At 38.2% G+C, this 23,386-nt stretch overlaps 1 protein-coding gene across 2 annotated transcripts in view; it reads left to right on the top strand.

The window, feature by feature from the left end:
* LOC150108348 (uncharacterized) overlaps positions 1–23,386 on the top strand; it is a 509,704-nt gene that overhangs the window by 468,893 nt on the left and 17,425 nt on the right. For both annotated transcript variants that reach the window (XR_016548130.1, XM_090390709.1), the window contains exon 17: positions 16,672–16,705. Coding sequence is in view for 1 of the 2 variants with exons in the window: in XM_090390709.1 (XP_090246835.1) it covers positions 16,672–16,698 (27 nt within the window). In the remaining variant the exon portion in view is untranslated. The remainder of the gene's footprint in view (positions 1–16,671; positions 16,706–23,386) is intronic.

Genomic DNA, 23,386 nt, shown 5'->3' with positions numbered 1-23,386 from the left:
AAGACATTGAAAGGAAATACACTCAATCACAGACATACAGTAGCAAACAAATTAACCCGAACACACATTTTAAAGAAAAATTTTAATTTCACAAGAAATTAAAATTTTTTAATTCGAAACCATACTTTTTATAATGGATTATATTTAATCATCCTTTGTATCACATTTTAATTTTAAGTCTCTTTTTCACTATGGCTCACAAATTTTCTATTATTTTAATGTTAAGAGAGTTACCTGACCACTGAATCAATTGAATGTTGTGATTTTTGAGGAACCTTTTCACTTTTTTTTTTTTTTGAAGTGTGGCATGGAGCAAGATCCTGTTGTTTGATAGGTTCTTTGTCTTTCTGGATCTGTGGTGATACTCATTTCTCCAATATTTTTATGTATTAGTCACTTTTCATCATACCATCAACAGGTACACAGGTCAAAAACGTCAACAGTACAGTTTAATGTTGTGATTTCTGAGGAACCCTTTCACTTTTTTTTTTTTTGAACTGTGGCATGGAGCAAGATCCTGTTGGTTGATAGGTTCTTTGTCTTTCTGGATCTGTGGTGATGCTCTTTTCTCCAATTTTTATGTATTAGTCACTTTTCATCATACCGTCAACAGGTACACATGATGGTTCAGGATCACTTCAGGTACAAGTAATCCTGAACCATCATGCTTAAAACAACCTCAAAACATCTTTTTATCTGGATGTGTAGGAGCTTGTTGAAGGTGGGTGGGAGAAGTCTTCTCAGCCGCTGATTTACGAACATAGAGTACTTGCTCTCTTTGGACAAAGAAATGACTCTCATCTGAGAATATGCCCTTCTTCCACTTCTCAACAGTCCAATCTTTGTACACTTTTGCCCACTGGAGCGCCTGTTTTTTTTTATAGTCTTCATCAACAGTTGGTTCTTTATTGGTCTGGCAGTCCTCCCTGCTTCCAACAATCTTCGACAGACTGTCATGTCAGAAACATTAGTCACACTAGCTACAAATCTCGATTTAAGTCTACAGCAATCTTAGATCCGATTTTGTTTTTCCTAACTAGTAAATGATCTTGAGTAAGTGTAGTTTTCCTTTTTCACCGATATTTTCCTATTCTGTCAGGAGAAGAGGTACCTGTCTCTCTAACCTTCTTTAAAATTACATTAACAGTACCCAAACCAGCACCACATTCATTGGCAATTTGTCTTTGAGTCATGGATTTGTGCTAAGAAAGAGTACATATTTTTGAATGCTTTCTTGGAGATGTGTCCATTTTTATTGGGGGATATTCAAGAACTATCTAGTTGAAGCAATGTCTAAATGTATTCCAATGGTCAGAAAGGTTAATTAAGGTAGGTGTGAAATGGATGAATGAAGAGATTAAGCATGAGATACAGAAAAAAAGGCATTATGGAGGCAGCATAAAAGAAGTGGTTATAATTAATTTCATGAGGATTACAAAGATCAGGAAAGGAGGGTGATTTGGTTGGTGAGGGTAGCTAAAGAGCGGTATGAACAGCAGTTAGCTAATGAAGCCAAACAGAATCCTAAGGAGTTCTTTCGAGATGTAGCCAGCAAAAGAAAGAATGATTATGGATAGATGACATTGATTGGAGAAAATGGTATAAAGACAGCGATTGCAGAAGGTGTGGTGGAGATACTAAATGAGCAGTTCATAAAAGTCTTTCAATCTTGTGAATGTGACATCATGGAGAGATTGAGAGCAGTTGATGATGGGGAGGAGAGACTGACTGTAAGTGAGCAAGAGGTGTATTGGGGAATTGAGCAAACTTGATGTTAATAAGGCTATGGGACTTGATAATATATTACCACGTATTCTGAAAGAATGTGCCAGGGAGTTGACATCTGTCTTGACAGCTTTTTTTAATATGAGTTTTGCATTGGGTCAAGTTCCAAAGGAGTGGAAGGAGGGCAAGATTATGCTACTTCATAAGGGAGGTGATAAAACTCAAGGATCAAATTATAGGCCTATCTGTGTGTCAGGTGTTGTGGTTAAGTTGTTGGAGAAGCTGGTGAGAACTGGGAGCCAGAATTGGGTTGACAAGAATGGTATTATCTTTGATGGATAGCATGGATTTGCTGAAGAGAGGTCATGTTTTAGTAATCTGCTTACTTATTACAATAAGGTGATGGCTTCCTTGGACAGTGGTGAGGGATACATAATAGTATACTTACATTTTGCAAAGGCTTTTGATAGATTACTGCATGATAAGCTGATAGTCAAACTAGAGTGGATGGAGTTGGATATTAGATTAGTGCATTGGATTGATGACTGGCTATCTGATAGGTATCAGCAAATTGTGTATTGGGTAGCAATATCCTGTAAGGGGAAAGTCACTAGTGGTGTGCCTCAGGGGGTCTGTTTTGGGGCCATTGCTGTTTAACCTGTATGTTAATGATATTGGCAAAGATTTGGATGGGGATATTCAGTTGTTTGCAGATGATGCAAAGTTAGAACGAACACTGAAGAGTAGAGATGTTGTGGACTTTTACAAGAAGACTTGAATAAATTGAGTGAATGGGGATGCAAGTTCAGTGTTGCAAAATGTAAGGTTTTAAAATTTGGAAAACAAAGATGGGATGTAGAATTTATTCCTGGTGGGAATATATTGTTGGAGGTGGAAGAAATAAGAGATCATGGGGGTGATAGTGGATAGGGACCTGAAATTTAGGGGACACATTGCCAAAATTGTGAAGAAAAACACAAAGAATTCTGATGTGGTGAAACTTAACTTGTAGAAGTAAGAAGATTCTTGTTCCATTGTATAGGGCTTTGATTAGGCCACACATGAACTACTGTGCACAAATTGGTGACCTGCTTTGCAAAAGGACGAAGAGATGTTGGAAAGGGTCCAGAAGTGACTGACTAAGGTAGTTTCTAATCTCTGTAATGTCGAATATGAGGTTAGGTTGAGAAGATGCAATTTACAGAGTCTAGTGGATAGGAGGAAAAGGGGTGATATGATAGAGACATGCAAGTTAATAAGGGGTTGTTATAAGATCAATGTTGGAGAGGTTTTACAGAAAACAATGGGAGATCAGGGGAGAGCCAGCGATCATCTCTGGAAGTTGTATAAGAAGGGTGTGAGCAGGGGAATGAGAAGCAGGTTTTTTGCTTGAAGAGTTGTGAATGATTGGAATGCCTTGTCTGAGAATGTGGTTTCTGCAGAGAATTTGAGTGTATTGAAGGGGCAGTATGATGAGCTGTGTGTATGACAAAAAGACCTTCTAGATGAGTCTTTGACTCCATGGATCTTGAGATATTAATAATATAGCTTACAAAAGGAATAAAATACTATGAATATCAACTTGTTTGCACTATTAAAAATGCACAACATTATTAATAAACATTGTAGAGATAGTTAAAACATGCAGCACTCAACCAAAATAGTGAACTAAAATTAAACCCAAAATTCACTTACTTACTTATTTGACTTATCTAGGCGCTGTCAGCCCTGGGGGACTTTTGACCTCAAGTATCATGTGATGCACTGGGCATGGTCCTCTTTGACTATCCGCCATGTTTCAGTCTCTAGCCCGACAGCCTGCAGATCTGCCTGATCCACCCATCTCCTTCTTAGCCTCCCTGATTGGGGTCGGGCCTCCCACACTTGTCTCACAATCCTTTCAGGGCCCATACGGTGCAGGTGCCCCAGCCACTGAAGATGCTGGGCTCACAGCTTCGCAAGACATCTGCCGAGTTGTACAAAGCATGTATGGCAGCATTAGACCGCCTCCTCCAAACTCCGTCTGCCATGACCCCTACATAGATACGTCGTAGCATCTTATTCTTGAATACTCTCAGGTCGGCTTGCTTCACCGTGAGAGTCCATGCTTTGGCGCCATAGAAGAGAACAGGTCTGATCAAAGCTGTATAGTCCCACTTTTGTAGTTCAAGACAGTAAACGTGAGGCAAAAAGGAGACGCACTTGGTAGTAGGCCACATTCGCAGCATTCACCCGACTCTGGACATCAGCTTCGACTTTGTTGTCTTCAGTCACAATAGACCCCAGGTACCTGAATTCTGTCTCCCTCTATATCTTGAGCAGCATGGCGACTCATGAAAAGGTACTTTGCCTTCTCTGCATTTATCTTCAAGCCAACATCCTCCGCAGCTACCTCAATAGCAGTAATAACCAGTGCCACTGCATCGTACTGTTGGTGTGCCGTGACATTCAGGTTGTCTGCGTAGCCAATAATTCTAACCTGCACCCCCATGTCGACTCCACCCACCATTTGCTGTATGTTTTTAATTACTTTTTTTTCAGCACTAGATTGAAGAGAATTGGAGAAAGCCCATCACCTTGCTTCACACCAGTCTATACTAGAAACGGGTCCGACACGTCACCTTCTGCTTTCGCTCTTGCTCTCGAACCAGTTACACACACCTGCACCATTTTTCAAAGTTTTCGAGGAATTCCCAGCTCTTCTAATACCTGCCACATTTTTGGGCGTATAATTGAGTCATAGGCTTTAGAAAAGTCTATGAAAATATTATGGACTTCCCAGTTATATTCCCAGCACTTTTCAAAAACTTGGCGCAGCATAAAGAGTTGGTCTTATTATAGAACAGTTCCTCCTAAAACCCGTCTGGTAATCACCAAGGCACTCTTCTGCATATGGTGTGAGGCGCATTAGCATGATGTTAGACAGCACCTTGTAGCCAGTCGTCAGCAGTGAGATGCCTCTATAGTTGCAGCATTGAGACTTACTCCTTTCTTATATACAGGGATGATCAGTGTCTCCTTCCACTCATCCGGCAGACATTCTTCCCACCATAGCTGCAAGATGAGCCGGTGCAGTGCTTCAGCAGGACATCCCCGCCATTCTTCAGAAGCTGTGCTGGAATGCAGTCCACTCCTGGAGCCTTGTTATTTTTCAGCATGCGGACAGCACGAGTAATCTCTCTAAATGTTGGCTCTTCAATATATGGTTCAGCAGTTTGATAAGAAGTATTCTCTGGTATTAACATTCCAGCATTGATGTTCAGCAAGTTCTCAAAATATCTATGCCACTGAGCGAGAGTGTCTTTTGAGTTTGTTAGAAGATTTCCACTCTCATCTCTTACCGCTTGTGTCTGGGCACCTCGCATGGCTTTAATCATCCGGTATATTTCCCACCCATTATTTGCCATTCTATTACTCTCTATGCTAGCCACCTTCTCATTAAGATATTTCTGCTTTTCCCTACGTAGACATATATTCGCTACTCTTCTCACCCTCTCATATGCAGCCTTCTTCCTGCTGTCCGCTATTTAGTGGACAGCAGGAAGAAGGCTTCAATAGTGCTTCCTTTTGTTTCACTACAGCTTCTTCACACTCTCTATTAAACCATGCCTTTCTTCTTCACTTTCTCTTTCCCACAGTCCTCGAGGCAGCAGACGTGACAGTATTTTTGATGGTGTTCCACATCCTATCCGGATCACCCTCCTTCTCCTGGCTCCTCAAAGCAGTTCTGCAGCTCTAACTGGAAAGCCCACCTGCCTTCTACTGTTTTCAACTTGTCCAAATCCCATATAGGTCGTGTGGTAGGATGCAAAGGCTTCTGGATCGCAATTCTGTGCCTGAAATCATAGGCTACCAGGTAGTGGTCGCTATCTCCGTCTGCCCCTCTAAAACTCCTCACATCCGAGATGGAGCTGTGGTGATGCCGATACACTAGTGCATCGTATATTTGGTTAGCTGTTCTTCCATCTGGCGATCTCCAGGTCTGCTTGTGGACGTCTTTGTGTGCAAACATAGTGCTCTTTATAAAGCATCCCGTGGCTGCGGCGAAACTCACAAGTCGGGTCCCATTATCGTTGCACTCCTCGTGTAGACGCTCACTTCCCATGAAAGGGTGCCATGCACGCTCCCTCCCCAGCTTCACATTGAAATCTCCCACCACTAACTTGACGTCATAAGATGATAGATTAACACAAATGCGCTCAAGCACTTTGTAGAAACAATCTTTGGCTTCCTCCGAGCTCTCTTCCATAGGCACATGACAGTTCACAATAGACACATTTTGAAAACGTTCCTTAACTCTAATAGTGTATAGCCGGTTGTTCACAGGTTTAAAATCTAAAATATTACACAGAAATTTATCACTAACTAAAAACGCAGTTCCGAGGACTCTTCGTCCTGTGTCGTCACCACTGTAGAATAGCGGGTATCCCTGATTACGGGTCGAGCCATTGCCAGGCCAATGCGCCTCTTGTACAGCACAAAGTCCAATTTTATACTGTCGTAAGACATTCATCACATTAAAAAGAGCACCTTCTTTCATCAAACTACGTATATTCCAGGTCCCAAAACGATTAGTAATCATCTTCGCAAAGGCATCTGAGATCCGAGGCTTCTGTGGTACTTGTTTCATAACCAGAGGCTCTTTACAGGAGGGGTGGTTAGCCCCTCGCTAACCCTCCCCATTTCTCCGGGCTTGGGACTGGCAAGGCTTTGACGGTGTCCTTTCTTGACTCTTCCACCTTGGCTGGGTTAACTTTATTAAAAGCGTAGATATGATAGAGACATAAAACCCAAAATAGTAAACTGAAACCAACACTAAAATTATTGTAAACTGAAACCAAAACCAAATCAAAACCAAAAACTTGAAAAAATTTGGCGTGTTTGGATTAATTTGTTCACTAAAACTAAAACTTTCATTATAATAAGAAAAGACTGGAGTTATTCAAACATTCTTTATGTACACTGGCTTTGTTAGGCATACACAAATGTTTTTATTGTGTGGTATCTGTATAATGGTTAAACAACTGTCTGATAAGTCAAAGCATGAGTTCACAGCTTAAGAGCTCTGTGGAGATAAGTATCTTTTCTCCATCTGAATATAACACACACACACACACACACACACACACATACACACACACACACACACACAATCAGCAGCAGCTTTCTTTAGTTCACTGCTGAAAAAATGCTTTTCCTTGTTTCTTTTATTATTATTATGAAACCACCGCCATCTATTATCTTCCTCAGATAAGCTCTGCTAAGCTTCGAGGAAGAAATCAGAAATGCCTCCCAAAGAAAGAATATAATACATTATACAGAAAAAAATATATATATTAATATTATTATTACCCAAGACCCCATGGAGTCAAAGAATCATCTAGAAGATCCTTTATCATACACTCAGCTCATCACACCATGCCTTAAACACACTCAAATTCTCTGCAGACACCACACTCTCAGACAAGGCATTCCAATCATTCACAACTCTGCATGAAAAAAATCCTGCTTCTCACTCCCCTACTCTCACACCCTCTTTATACAGTTTCCAGGGATGACATCTTGTTCTTCCCTGATCTCCCACTGTTTTCTGTAGAACCCCTCTCCAACATTGATCCTATAACAATCCCTTACTAACTTGTATGTCTCTATCATATCACCCCCTTTTCCTCCTATCCACCAGACTCTGTAAATTGCATCTTCTCAATCTTTCCTCTTATTCGACATTACAGAGATTAGAAACTGCCTTAGTCAGTCACCTCTGGACCCTTTCCAACATCTCTTCATCCTTCTGAAAACCAGGTGACCACATCTGGGCACAGTAGACCATGTGTGGCCTAATAAAAGCCTTATACAATGGAAAACAAGAATCTCCCTACTTCTACTTTCTACAAGTCCTCTGCATCATTTCCAGAAGTCTTTGTGTTGTCTTCACAATTTTGTGAAGACAACACAAAGTGTTGTCTTCACACTTTCATCCCACTGTCACCCCAAGATCTCTTATTTCCTCCACCTCTGACAGTATATCATTATCATCATCAACAACCATGGGTCCAATGCCTGTAGGTGTCTGATGCCATCTTGATATGATTCTTCCATTGCATTCTATTTTGTGCGCGATGACTCAGTTTTTGTATAGAGTTTCCGTATCATTTGACAATGTCATCTCCCCGTTCTGTTTTTGGTCTTCCTTTTTTGTTCTTTCCTTCAATCATCCTAAATAGCAGCATTTTTATTTTCCTCTCATCATTCATTCTACAAATATGGCCAAAGAGACTTAGTTTCCTTTTGTTTATTTTCTGGATCAGGTTTTCTTTTGATTGTATTCATCTGTAGATTTCCTCATTGTTCACTTTCTGGATCCAGCTTATTCTCAAGATCTTTCTATAGCACTTCCTCTCAAATGCTAATATCTTCCTTTCAGAACCTCTGAGGAGTACCCAGGCCTCACATCCATAGAACATGTTGCTGAAGATACAGGTTTCTACAATGTGCAGTTTAGTTTGCATCTTTATAGCTTGGCTCTTCCATATTTTGTCCATGGCTTTCCTCGCCAATCATAAATTCTGCATCCCATCTTTGTTTCCCAAATTTTAAAACCTTACATTTTGCAACATTGAGCTCGCATCCCCCATTCCTGTACCCAATAGCTCAATTTATTCAAGTCTTCTTGTAAGGCCACAACATCTTCTCTAATCCTCATGGTTCATCCCAACTTTGCATCATCTACAAACAATTAAATATGTCCATCCAAATCTTCACCAATATCATTAATATACAAATTAAACAGTAATAGACTTAAAACAGATTCCTGAGACACACCGCTAGAGACTTTCCTTTTCCTGGATATTGCATCCCTATACACAACTTGCTGATACCACCTATCAGATAGCCAGTCTCCAATCCAATGCACTAATCTAATATCCAACCCAATCTGCTCTAGTTTGACTATGAACTTATTATTATTATTATTATTTTGGGCAACTTCAAGAGTCGACAGACTTATCGAGGGAGGCCCTAACATCATGTCAAGAACAACTATTTGACATTCACACAGTACCTATCATACTTCGCCTTGAACTCATTCACGGTCATAGCACCCACAACAGACTCTGGCAGCTTATTCCACTCATTCACCACTCTCCAAGTAAAAAAACCTAGCTCTAACACCCCTGCTAACCACATTCTTGCCCAGCTTCCATGTATCGCCCCTAGTCCTCCCACCACCAGTCTTATTCTCAAAAATATCTTCTGGATTAATCGTATAGAAACCCTTCAGTAATTTGAATGTCTCAATCATATCACCCCTTTTCCGCCTGTCAACCAATTTTTGCAACCCACAAATCTTCAACCTGTTCTCATAAGGTTCATTCCACAGACCTGCTATCATCTTGGTCACTCGTCTCTGGATCCTCTCCACTTCCTCCCCATCAAGAAGAAACCCTGGTGCCCATATCTAGGCACAGTAGTCTAGATGGAGGTCTTATCAAGGCTTGATATAGAGAAACAATAACTTGTTTGTCTCTGCTTGTTAAAGTATTTTTCAGCAACCAAGTGATTTGATGAGCTGATTTAGCCACTTTTGCAATGTGCCCCCCTAAAATTCAACTCCCTATCCACCAACACTCCCAAATCAAAGGCCTCATCAATCTCCTGGAGTACGGTCCCACCAATGTGATATACTGCTGCTAATCTTTTCACTCCAAAATGCATAACCTTACACTTTGCCACATTAATTTGACATCCATTTTCCCTAGCCCAGTCCTCCAAACTATCCAAATCATCCTGCAAAATTTTGACATCCTGTGCACTCACAATTGCTCTACCCAACTTTGCATCATCAGCAAACAAGTGAACACTTCCTCTCAGACCCTTTCCTATATCGTCAATGAACAAATTGAAAAGTAGTGTACTGTGCAACACCACTAGTCAGAATCCGTCTTTTGGACTCCACTCCTGAATAAACCACTCTCTGGTATCTCTCCATCAACCACCCTCCTATCCATCTCACCAACCCTATATCCATCCCCATTTGCTGCAGTTTACTGATTAGAGTTCCACGTGGTATCCTGTCAAAGGTCTTGACAAGGTCCAGTAGAATCACTGTAAACCTATTACCCTTATCCAGTTCAGCTGTCATCACTGTGTTATAAAATGTGAGCAAGTTACTGAGGCATGATCTGCCCTTCACAAAACCATGTTGTCCCCCATACAGTACATTTTCATCTATCCAATCCTGTATTCTTTTCTTGATTAATTTCTCCAAGACCTTGACAACGATTCCTGATATGCTAATCGGTCGGTAATTTACAACAGCAGTCTTGGAACCTCCTTTATGCAGTGGAACTATTTTCCCCTCTTTCCACCCCCTTGGGACTAACCCAGACCCGAGACTCAAATTAAACAAAATGGTCAAGGGTACTGAGAATTCTTTAGCCGCTTCACATACGACACGAGCTGGTATACCATCCAATCCCACAGATGTATTGACATTGAGGTTTTTCAATAGACTACTCACCTCCACTTCATTCACCGCAATTCCCGTATAATCTATTGGTTCATTCATTTCTGCAATGTCACCACCTGGATGATATATTCTTGCAACGTGCTTGCTCAGTAATTCAACTATATCAACTGATTCGGTTACCTCCCTACCATCGGCATTCTTTAAAATTTTAGCCTGCCATATACATTTTTTCTTTTACTTGCAACCTCGTTACCCTTCTGGCCTGCACTTTATACATGTTCATGTGCCTACCGGTCACCTTAAATTCCCTCCATAGTTGTTTCTTTTTTTGCCTCTCAAGCTTAATGGTGTTATTCATCCATTTAACCCCTACTTGATTTATTATTCGGACTCTAGGTATACAGTCAGCCATTGCTTTATGTAAACACTTCTTAACCGCCTCCCATGCACTATCAACTTATAGCCCTTGTAGTTGTACATGCCATGGCACTAAACCAATCAATCTCCTAAGCTTGTCATAGTTACTACCCCGATAATTGCACATGTACCCTGTCTTAATTGTAAATTCCACACCTTTATCCACCTCCCAAGTCAAGACCTTATGATCACTCTCACCAATTGGTGGCAACGTGGTCATATTCGTTACAGCCAAATTCTCAGATGTAATTACTAGGTCAAGCACTCTCTGATCCCTAGTATTTTCCATTACATGCTGTCACAGATAGTTATCCCTTAATAACTGCATAAAATCCAATTCCTTCCTCCCATGTGTCCTCTCCTCCTTCCAATCAATGTTATTACCATAGTTGAAATCTCCCATAATAATTACCCTCCTTCCACTGATTTTTTCTATTTGCTTATGCATACTATCTCCATCATCTATTCTATCACGTGGTCTATAGCAACACCCAACTGTATATTTTGTTCTGCTATTTTCAATCTCACACCAAATAGCCTCAAATGTGCTCTTTTCTCTATCCTGCAGTTCCACTTCTATTCTTCTTGGCTGTAGCTCATCAGCTATCATCAATAACACTCCTCCCCCCATTTTATTCTCTCTGTCACTCCTGAACACACCATACCCCCTCTCATTCAATCCCACTAGCTGTGTCATCTTCTGTCAGCCATGTTTCACTAATGCCAATAACCTGTGGTCTGGAAATGCCAACCAAGGCCAAAAATTCTTACTTCTTGTTCCTAATACTTCTGGTATTTGTGTACATGAATTTCAGAAGCCGATTTGTCGCATCCCTATTTTGATGCCTTATACTAAACTATCCCATTCTGATTCGTGGTCTTTCCTACTCGCTTGGGCATATTACACACATTCACACACTCAACTCTCTAAAATCTGAATATCTACTCTCCCCCCCCAATAACTCTAGTTTCTCTGATTCTGCACATTCACTTCTACTACATTCGACAACACCTTTTCAAGTCTCAGTACACCAAATCCATTCAAATGTTAACCAGCCATTTTATATAAATCCTTTAGCCCATCGAACTCATTCCACACATCCACAAATTCCACACCACTCATCAAACATAATTCATGCATAAAGTCATTAGCAATTATGGTCCTCCTTCTATACTCTTCACTGTCATACCGCGACATCCATGCGGTAATCTACCAAAAGCCTTTGCAAAATGTAAGTATATTACTGTGTATCCCTCTCCTCTGTCCAAGGAAGCAGTGACCTTATTGTAATGTGTTACATATTTCAATAAGGTTACTGCTTACTTAAGTAGATTACTAAAACACGACCTCTCTTTAACAAATCCATGCTGTCCATCAAAGATAATATCATTGTTGTCAATCCAATTCTGAATCCTAGTTCTCAGAAGCTTCCTCAAACAACTTAACCACGACACCTGACACACAGATAGGCCTATAATTTGATGCTTGAGTTCTATCTCCTCCCTTATGAAGCAGCAAAATCTTGCCCTCCTTCCACTCCTTAGGAACTTGACCCAATGCAAGACTCATATTAAAAAAAATATGTCAAGGCAGGGGTCAACTCCCTGGAAAATTCCTTCAGAATATGTGGTGATATATTATCAAGTCCCACAGCCTTATTTACATCTAGTTTGCTCAACTCCCCATACACCTCTTGCTCACTTACAGGCAATCTCTCCTCCCCTTCCCCATCATCAACTGCTCTCCATCTTTCCATGATGTTACATTCACAAGACTGAAAGACCTTTATGAACTGCTCATCAAGTAATTCCACTACATCTTCTACAACAGCTGTCTTTATGCCAGTTTCTATAATCAGTGTCATCCTTCCATAATCATTCTTTTTTTTTTGCTGACTACATATTGAAAGAACTCCTTAGGATTCTTTTTGGCTTCTACCTAACTGCTGTTCATACCTCATTTTTGCTACCCTTACCAACTAAGTCACCCGCCTTGCCTGGTTTTTATAATCCTCATGGAATTAGTTATCACCACTTCTCTTATGCTGCCTCCTTAATGCCTTTTTCTCTGTATCCACTGTTGGTGCCAGGTTATTTTGCGCCCTAGGCAAAGTTTACAAGTGCACCCTTTATTTCATAAACTAAAATGTTTCTAATTGACATTAAACAAAATAAAATTGTCTTTCAGGTTAAATTAATAGGACTTTTTTAATTAATTTGAAAATTCTCTGTTATAATTCAATTACAAAAAAAAGTTACAAAATACAGAAATTTAATATTTTAAAATGTTAACGCTTTAAAATATTTATCTTAACTGAATTTTAAATAGCGGTAAGTTCAAATCATTTAGGTAAGGAACAAAAATGAGCCGAGAGTTAAATAGTAAAATAGTGTGATGTGTGAGGGATAAGGAAAAAGAATCGATACCTAAATCATATATCACTATTTAATTTTGATATTTTAGTCAAGTATGAATAAAGCATATCTTGAAGTTTTGTGCCCCTTCATGGCTTGTGCCCTAGGTGGCTGCCTAGTTTGCCTAAATGGTAGAGCCGGCCCTGTCTGTATCGCATACTCTCTTGATTCATCCATTTCACACGTACCTTATTTAACCTTCTAACTCTTGGAATACATTTAGACATTGCTTCTACTAGATAGTTCTTGAAAATCCCCCAAGCTGCATTGATCTCTTTTCCTGCTAACTCCTCATTCCATGCTAAACCTGCAAGCTGTCTTCTGAGCTCTTCTGTCTTTTTCTGTCTTCTTCTATATCCAAGAGGAAGGAAGAGACGAAAATAACAATGCTTTCTAGTCAGAAAATAGAAAGCTTTCAATGCCAGAGTAGGGAACATTCCACTTGGTAAAAATGTAAAGCCACATGCAATGGAAATGAATACAGAATTAGAGATTTCTCTACATATAATAACTTCAAAATTATTAATACTTTTTTTTTCAAGCATAAAGATTGCCATAAATTCACTTGAGAAACAAGAAACCTAAAAAGTATAGCCAATAGGAAAATAGCTAACATGATACTAGATAGCCGGGTATTCAGAGGCACAGAAATATAATCAGATCATTATCTATTATTACAATAAAAATTGAGAATACCTCCAGAATGGTTTAAAATTAACCAAATCCAAACAAAAAAAAAATCCTTAGGAATCATTCTGAGCTCTTCTGAGCAACTTTCGGATTACTATAATTATAATTATAATTAATACAAAAGCATTAATTACATCCATTTGTAAATAATGCAAATTTATTTGTTAAATTTATTGCAAATTTATTTGCTATAAATCTCTAAATAAAGTACAATGGCAACATCTCCCAAAGAAAAAGCAGACCTTTTGGCATCAGTTTTTCCAACTCTCACATAGACTACCAAGGAAGAACTCCTTCTACCATTCCACAAACTATCCACAGTATGCCTCCTCTGAAATGTCACCAGAAGGACATCAGAAAAATCCTCAACAGCCTTGATACCAATAAGTTTCCTGGCCCTGATGGTATTCCTACAGTTGTACTAAAAGCTTGTACTCCAGAACTCACACCAGTCCTGCATTATCTCTTCAAGCTGTCATGCTCATCTGACATCTATTTAGTAGCCTGGAAGCAAGGCTTTCATTCCCAAAAAGGGAGATAAAAGTCATCCATCAAACTATTGCCCCATTGCTCTGACCTCAGTACTCTCAAAAATAATGGAAAAGGTCATCAATAACCAACAGACCCACCTGTTTCTTAATGATCATCATTATGATTCCATAATTCTCATTCCACAGTAGGCCTCCTTGCTAACCTTACCCACCTTTGGATGCAAGCCATGGAAACGTTCAGAGAAATTCAAGTGGTTGTTCGTCATATTTCCAAGGCATTTGATATAGTCTAGCATTGTGACCTCCTTACCAAGCTACCATCCTGTAGTATTCCTACCTCCCCCTGCGAATGGATTGTTAGCTTCCTCTCTGGCTGTTCTGTGTTTCTTTTCATCAGATTTCACAATTAATGCTGGTGTATTCCAGAGCTCAATACCATCACCTACACTCTTCCTCCTATACATTAATGATCTTCTCTCCCCAACATCCAGACTTATTCATAACTTTGCTGACAACAGTATTCTCCACTCCTCTTTTTCATTTTCAAGACCTTTTAGTGCTTAGGTAATCTGTGCTTTAAGATTTTCTTTAATCTCCTTTCCATTCAAACTGGTGAATTTTAATGTCACCAAAATGCAGTCCTGTCTCATTTTCTAGAAAAAAGACCATTCTACGCTCTCCCTCATTTTTGAATATTCCTAACTAGGACCAATTTTCTCTCTTTAGATAAAAGTCATCCATCAAACTATTGCCCTGTTGCTTTGATCTCAATACTCTCAAAAATAATATCAATAATTTTCAATCAAGTCTTTTCAAGGAAAAGACTCTCACATTGATCCATCCTGGCATAAACACATAAAGTCCACCATTTCTTCAGCCTCCAAAAAACTTGATATTCTTTTCTGTTCCAAGCAGTGCTTCTTTCTGCTCAACTCCTGATGCTTTATAAAACTCAAATTCCCTTGATCTTAGAATACTGTTTCCACATTCGGGAACAGTATTCTAAGTGTATCTAAAACTTCTTTCAGAATGCTTGATTATATACAGAAGGAAGCATTCCTTTTGATTGGTGACCCCCCCCTCCCTCTCCACCTTTCTTCAGTCATTTACCCATAGACATTCTGTTGCTGCATTATGTCTCTTCTATAGATATTTTCATGGGCATTGTTCCTCTAAACTGACTGCTACAATCCCTCCACTTTCCTGTACATAAACATGAGCAGTTGTCAGTCAACACCTATTTACAATTCAACTCCAAACTCATTGAACCAACTTCTCATCCTCTGTCTTCATTTCCTACACCTCTGCTCTTTGGAACAGTCTTCCCCAATGACTACAATCTTCAGGTTTCTTAAAAGTACATCAATACATACCTTTCTTCCATCTCTCACCCACACATGGCACTTTTGTGTCATAGATCTTAGGACTTCTCATGTGTGGGGGCTATATAGAAAAAATAAATTTTTATATAGAAGGCCATTATCATTCCAATATATATATATAAAAGGCAATAAATTGTAACTGTCACAGTTATGCTTATCATCTTTTTTATGAAAACTGTAGAAGAATAAGTCTCCTAAATACTGGTTATAAGTTATACACACAAATATTAAATCATATGTAGAAGATGCATTTTATGAAGAACAAAATAGGAAAAGATGATATGTATTGAAGAAACAAAACAAACATCATGGCTTTTAAAGGATGATCTTGAGTCAGAAGTAAAATCATAATTGATGTTACTTCTGAGTTAATAAAAGTTAATTTGTTTTCCAAAATGTTATTTTTAACATTTTGGAAAACAAATTAACTGCTTCAAATAAGAAGAAGAAGAAAAAAAAAGAAAAAGAAAGAAAGAAAGACAAAAATAGATTTTGCTAGAACTTTATAAACTTTTATTCTTATATTTGAAAATATTATTGATCATCCCTATTATCCTTAGAAAGTTTAAAAGGAGCTGACATTGATACCAAAAATGCAGTTCTTTCTGACACAAGGGTGTCTGCTTTTATCAGCGCTATCATACCATTCCAGAGATTGCAAAACCTCGAATCCCCCCCCCTTCTCCCATTTGATCTGCTTTGGTTCAAAATTTCTCTACCAAACCAACTTGCCCTTTTCATATGCCGTTTCAATCACTCGTCAAACTCTTTAACCACTAACCACTCTGACCTCTTCAACTATCTCTTTCTAAAGCTTGACTTCCTATATTAATCATGATTAATACAGTTGATTCTCACTATAGAAAACACTGCTATAACAAACTCACTCTGTATAACAAGCTACTGAAAAGACCTGACCAAAGCTTCCACACTGCTATCTTAAAAAAATTCAAATTAAACTGTTCATTATAAAACTGTTCCTGTTGGCCCTAGAAGTTTGCTATAGTGAAAGGAGACTACTATCATTTATGATTTTTCGTTTCATGAGTCTAAATTACAATAACTAAAAACTATTTCTTTTCAGGATGCAGAAGATGGATTAAAATCATAATACTGTGGTATGTTATGACTTGTTATCAATTATTTAATCTATCTTTTTTTTTTAAGTGATTCATCATTAAATGTTGTACATAACAATCAGAAAGTCTTCAACATTGGGAGAAGGCCTGTACTGATTGCTAGCATGGTCAAAACTCTAGAGTTTTCTGCTTGAATCAGGATAGGTACAGGTGTATATGTTAGTTGGCAGTTACAGAAACTCATGCTTTTATCATAATTTTCATGATGACTACACAAACTGATGTACACATCTGTACCTATCCTGATTTAAGCAGAAAACTCCAGAGTTTTGATCATGCTAGCAATCAATAAGGTCTTCTCCCAATGTTGAAGACTTTCTGATTTTACCTATGCCAAGAAGTTTGCTATAACAAAAGGAAACCACTATCATTTATAATTCTTCACTTCATGAGTCTAAATGACAATAACTTAAAACTATTTCTTTAATGTTTTATGTTGTAACATAATGGTTAAAAGTTGGAATTGTGCAAAAATGCAGTTTCATATATTTGAATTACCTGAATGCTTTTCATCCAATTGTAATATAGGCAGTAATTAAAAATGCAGCAATAATTTTAGCACAATATTAGTTTATTTTTACAAACTGAATGAATTTAATAAAAAAATTAATAATATTTCTGACTTGAAAAGTCCCTTCATAAGACAAAGTTGTAAGTTTATATATTTTGTAATAAATTTAGTTTAATCCTTTATCCAAGTGTGAGCAAACAAAGTTTGCACCTGAAAGTATCTTCAGGACTGGGGTAAGGTGGTGCAACACCAGGACGACTCCTTGCAAAGGTGGAGCAAGCTACTAACACTCTTATCTCAGTATCTCCCATAATGCAAAACACATCTCCTTACGGATATGTCTGATGTTATGCATTAAGGAAGGGCCACTACCCAGACAAGTCATTTCACATTTATTACTGTATATGTGAAAGGTGTAAAATTACTTTGAAATTTTTCTTTCTGTGACATATATCAAAGTAGTGAAGAATGCAGGAAAAATGGCAGAATGGAAAAGAAATTAAAGAGTGGGAGTGAAAAGATAGAGTTGGGATGGGGGAGAAACAGTGGAAGCATGGGAATGATGAGACATTGGGAGAACAAGGAAATGAGAAGAAGTGTGAAGTGAAAATGAACAGAAGTATGAGGAAGACATGAAAAAGTTTGCAAGAGGAAGAGAGAGAGAGAGAATGAAGAGTGTAAAGTATAGAGATTTTATGATTCAAGGTGTGCAAGAAGTGCATGAGGAGTGCTGTGTGGAGGGGAAAATGTAGAGACTGTAATTATGGCAGTGAAGATATCTCAGAATGTGGAGATGAGACAACAGAATTGGTTGGTTCATTTGAATTGAGAGGAAGTATGATGTAGGTAGCAAAGGATTTTAACACTGTTAGAGACTTTGCAGCAGAAGTGTGGGGGAAAGGGGGAAACAATGAATATATTGACGGTATGTATCATAGAGCTGAGGAGACAAACTATAATGATATATGACATGACAATGAGAACAGCTGAACTCATCTATTTCATCCTCATAAGCATGACATCATGATGAGCTTGAGTGTAAAGGAAATGGTGGAGGAGGGACTGATAGTCAGTAAGCAAGAACTATATGACAAATTAAGTAAACTTGATATTAGTAAGGCAGTAGGACTAGATGATACATTACCATGTTTTAATGGAATATTTCAACTAATGGCAGCATGGAACATTCGATTAAGACATGGTGATTAGGAAAGTCTTATTCCTTCCATGAAGGGGGATGATAAGACTGAGGCTACAAATTACAGGCTAACCTGTGTGTCTGAAGTTGTGGTCAAAAAGTTGGAGAGGTTAGTCAGGGTCAGGATCCAGTATTCTCTGTACTGGTTAGCATGATTTTGTTAGAGGGTTGTAGTATTTTAGTCTACTTATGTACTACAGTAATATTCACTGGACATGCATATATTGGTATATTTACATTTTTTAAAAAGCTTAGATAATTGCATGACAAAGTGGTTACTGTATTGGAATGGATGGGGTTAAGTACTAGATTAGTGAGTTAGATAAGTGATTGGCTATGAAATAGGTATCAACAATAAATTTACATAGAACTACTTTCTATGCAAATTTATATTTGCATAGAAAGTAGTTGGTGAGTTTTAGCATTGCCTGAAAGTTAATGGTGAATGCAAATGTGTTGAATGAGTTTAAAGAATTTGATGAAGTTTGTACACATGGAAAGTACACACTGTGAGAGTGTGTACCCTCCATGATGAGTCTTTTTGACTCCATGAAGGTCTAATGTTAAATGATTTCAATTTTATCATGAGTTCTGTACTACAAAAAAAAAAAACCTTTAAATAATTAAATTAAGATATTTTACAGAATGTTATTATATTATCTTTCCTGACAATGATGTTCAGTTGTTTCATATTAATATATCTTTAAAATAAACTTTAATTAGGATACTTTAAAATTAAAGATTTATGAACCTTTCAGGTTGGTTAATTATTGGAGTAGCTGTGTTTCTAATAAGAAAAAGAAATAAATTTCCATGGATCAGTCTTGAAGTTGTCTTGAATATATTCTAAATACTCCACCAATGCATATGTGATTCATGCATGAATGAATTATCTTATTATACATGCACTGGTGTCAGATGAATTTTCTTCTCTACCACCAAGCCTTTGATTTGAAAGATTTGGTCCTTCATTGAAAAACACTTATAATGGTTTTTTGAAATGAAGATGAGTTAGTATAATATGGAGGGAAGATAGGGTTATTATTCCTCCTGGACACTGTAGTTTTTCATCCCTCAAAACAAGCAAACTAGCCAAAAGGACGCAAACACAATTTACAGACATAATACATTGGCCTCATAGCCTTAGTCACTTCTGCCATAATTCCAAAACAACAACAACAAGAACATCATCTACTATGTGAAGACATTTGCAAATCTATGCAACAGTAGGATTTGAAACCACAGATTGTTGGTTGAAGAACAGAATTAACTTCTTCAAACTGTGAAGTTGTTGCCCCTCCAAGTTGTCACTCCCCATCTGAATAATTTTCCATTACCCTTCCATTAACTCTACTAACATATTCTAAATTACTCTTATCATTTCTTTCTATTAACAATTAAGTTTTATTCAAACCAACTATTACACTAATTCCCAGCTAGCATTTGATAATCCCCCCCCCCCAAAGAGTTCGTAAATGTAGTACTGCACAAATGAAAAAACCCAGCCTTCCTACTTATGATTTGCACTACTTAATTTGGTTCTACAATTTCCATATATGGCTAGGTCAGTAATGTCATTTATTATTTATCATTCATTATTATTATTATTGCACAGGCACCTCCATGGAGTCCTAAGATGCATCATAGGAGACCCAAACTATCAGCACAATATCTATCATACTTCACCTTGAAACCATTAACAGACAAAGCACTCACAACTGACTTAGGCAACCCATTCTAATTCATTGACTACTCTCCAAGCAAAAAATCTAGTCTTCATGCTCTTGCTAACCGCACTCTTATCCAACTTCCAGGGATGACCTCTTGTTCTATCCCCTCTAGCCAAGTGCTGAAACATTTCCCCTGTATCAGTTCTATAAAATTCTTTAAGTAACTTAAATGTTTCTATCATATCCCCCCCACTTTTTTTTTCTTTTTGCCTATCAACCAACTTCTGCAATCCACAAACCCTCAATCTATCCTCATAGGCAGCATTCCACAGATCACTCACCTCTTTGTCTCTGGATCCTCTCCACCACCTTCTCATCCACAAGAAACCCAGGTGACCAGATGTAAGTACAGTAATCCATATTTCATCATATCAAGGCTTTATAAAGAGGAATGATAACTTCCTTATCACTGCTTGTTAGTGTTCTCTTCAATAACCAAGTAATCCTGTGAACCACCCTGTCTACTTGCAATATGTCCTCTAAACTTCAACTCTCCATCTGCTACTATCCCAAAATCCCTGGCATCAGCAGTTTTCTAGAGTATAGTTCCCTCATTGTGATACATAGCTTGTAATCTTTGTATCCCAAAATGCATAACTTTACACATTTCAAAATTAAATTGACATCCATTATGTTTTTCCCATACTGTCAGCAAGCTCTCTACATCACCTTGATTAACTATTACTCTACCCAACTTTGCATCATTAACAAACAACTGAATATTTCCCTTTGAATTCTTTTCTATATCATTTATGTACAAATTAAACAGCAGTGGTCCAAGCACAGAGCCCTGTGGCACACCACTAGTCACCTGCCTTCTCCTGGATTCTGTTCTTCCATATACTACTTTTTGATATCTGTCCATCAGCCACTTTTTTATTCATATCACCAGTTTCCTATCCATTTCATTTGTTGCAGTTTGTGTAACAGAGTTCCATGTGGTATCCTGTCAAATGCCTTTGCAATATCTAGCAGTATCGTCATGTAGCCATTCCCTTTATCTAACTCAGTTGTTACTCTATTCTAAAAAGTTAGTAGATTACTAAGGCATGACTGATCCTTCACAAGGCCATGCTGCCCCTCATAGAGTAGCATATTATTATTCACCCATTCATAAATTCTCTTTTTGACCAACCTTTTCAGTACTTTTCCACCACTCCTGAGATACTAATTGGTCTATAATTTGCTACCACAGACTTAGATCCTCCTTCATGCAAAGGAATTATTTTACCCTCCTTCCACTCTCCTGGGGCTTTGCCAGAGCTGAGACTTAAATTAAACAGCCTATTGAAAGGCATTGCCAATACTCCTGCACATTCTCATAAAACATGAGCCAATATCCCATCCAATCCCACAGCTGTATTTGCATTCAGATTCTGCAATATATTGATGATTTAACCCTTCAGTCATGTCCAACTCTTGGTAACGTTGTAGGCAAGTGTTCTTACCACATAACATTCTTCCTCCACATAACAACAAAAAAAAACTCTTTGGAATTTCCTTTTGGCTGTTTGGTTAATTACTTTTTTTTGTCTGATCCTTGTATTGTTCATGAGTTAACTGGTTACCTTTTTCCTTATATACCTTCCACAACATTCTCTTTGTTTGCATATCATGCTTAATGGTACTACTCATCCATCTAACTTTTACCTGATTTATCCTCCTGACCTTGGGTATACAGTGTGATATTGCTTCCTCCAGATACCCCTTGACTATCCCCCATGCACTGTAAACATCCTTCCTTTGCAGATATTTATGCCATGCTACCTTCAAGCTGCCTCCTAAATGTATATCATAATCACCTGCCTTGTAGTTCCACATATATCCTTTCTTAACTAGGATTCCCACGTTTTGCTACCTGATCCTATAACAAGATCAACACTTGTGTATCTCGAGTCCCCTTCCATCACATTCTGCTTCAAGTAATCATCTCTCAGTAAGTGTATAAATTCCATTTCGTTCCTCCTTCCAATATATATCCCCAAATTAAAATCCCCCATAATAATTACTCAACCAGCATTCACTGTATTAATCTCCTGATGCATATTTTTTACATCATCCCTGACCCCCCCCCCCTGCCTACTATAGCAACAACCCGTTTTATATTTTGTCCTATTGGTGTCAATCTCACATCAGATTGACTCAGAAAGAACTGCTATCTGCATGACTGACTCCTACTCTTGTTGACTGCAATTAATCTGCTATTATCAGCAGTACCCCATCTCCTGTCCTGTCTACTGTATTCTCCCTGAAAATATTAAATCCATCACATTTTATCCATATAACTACATCACCTGCAGTTAGTGAAGTCTCATTAATGCCTTAATGTTTGGCAAGTTTGCACTAACCAGTGCCAAAAACTCCTCACTCTTGATACTTCTGGCATTACTTCTTGAATTGACTAACCTATTCAATATTTTTGCTTGGGAGACTAGACTAGACTGCACTTGTTGGGCATATTACCACTCATTTGCTTCATGAGTGCGCTCACACACTCTTGTCTGCTTCTGCTCTAATTTCTTTAGTTTTCCTGACTTTGCAATTCCACACTGATTGAAATACCTAACTCCGAATCCATTTAAGTTCAGTCCATCAAACTCAGACCATAAGGTTACAAATTTTACATCATTCCTTCTGCACAACCTGCATATTGATTCATTAGCTATCATCGTCCTCCTTCTCAGTTTACCTCTATCTTAGCATGACAGCAGATTCACAAACTTCACCTTCTTGCTCTTCTTTTTTGCTTCTTCAATAACTCTTTCACATTCATTTTGAGAGATGATTATTATTATTGCATGACATCTCCAGGAAGTCCAAAGACTCATTGAGGGAGAGCACCCACTCTACAACTCTGTCTCCACCACTCAATCCACCAACTACAACAAACTGCAACTACCATCTTCATCATCTACACCAACACCATCTACTGCCCATCGCCATCACTAATATTTTCACAGACCATCACAAACACCCATGCTCATGGTGGGATTCAAACCCACAGCCTTTTGAATGGAGAGCAGATACGCTAACCACTTGGCTGACATGATAACTGAACCCTCTCATTTGGCAGCTATCACACATTGCTATTCCTTCTTGTTGATTTCCTACTTTTAGAATGTGGTTTAAATTATATTTTCTTCAGAGAGTATAGTTGAAAAATTATTATATTAAACATGACTAGGAATTTTTCTGTTTCCCTACCTCCTCTTAGGCTTCCT

This window comes from Typopeltis vanoorti, chromosome 3, assembly GCF_054136105.1.
Source record: "Typopeltis vanoorti isolate ZY-2024b chromosome 3, IOZ_Tvanoo_1.0, whole genome shotgun sequence".
NCBI lineage: Eukaryota > Metazoa > Arthropoda > Arachnida > Uropygi > Thelyphonidae > Typopeltis > Typopeltis vanoorti.
The sequence above is the reverse complement of the archived record's forward strand: the minus strand, read 5'-3'. Positions and strand labels throughout refer to the sequence as shown.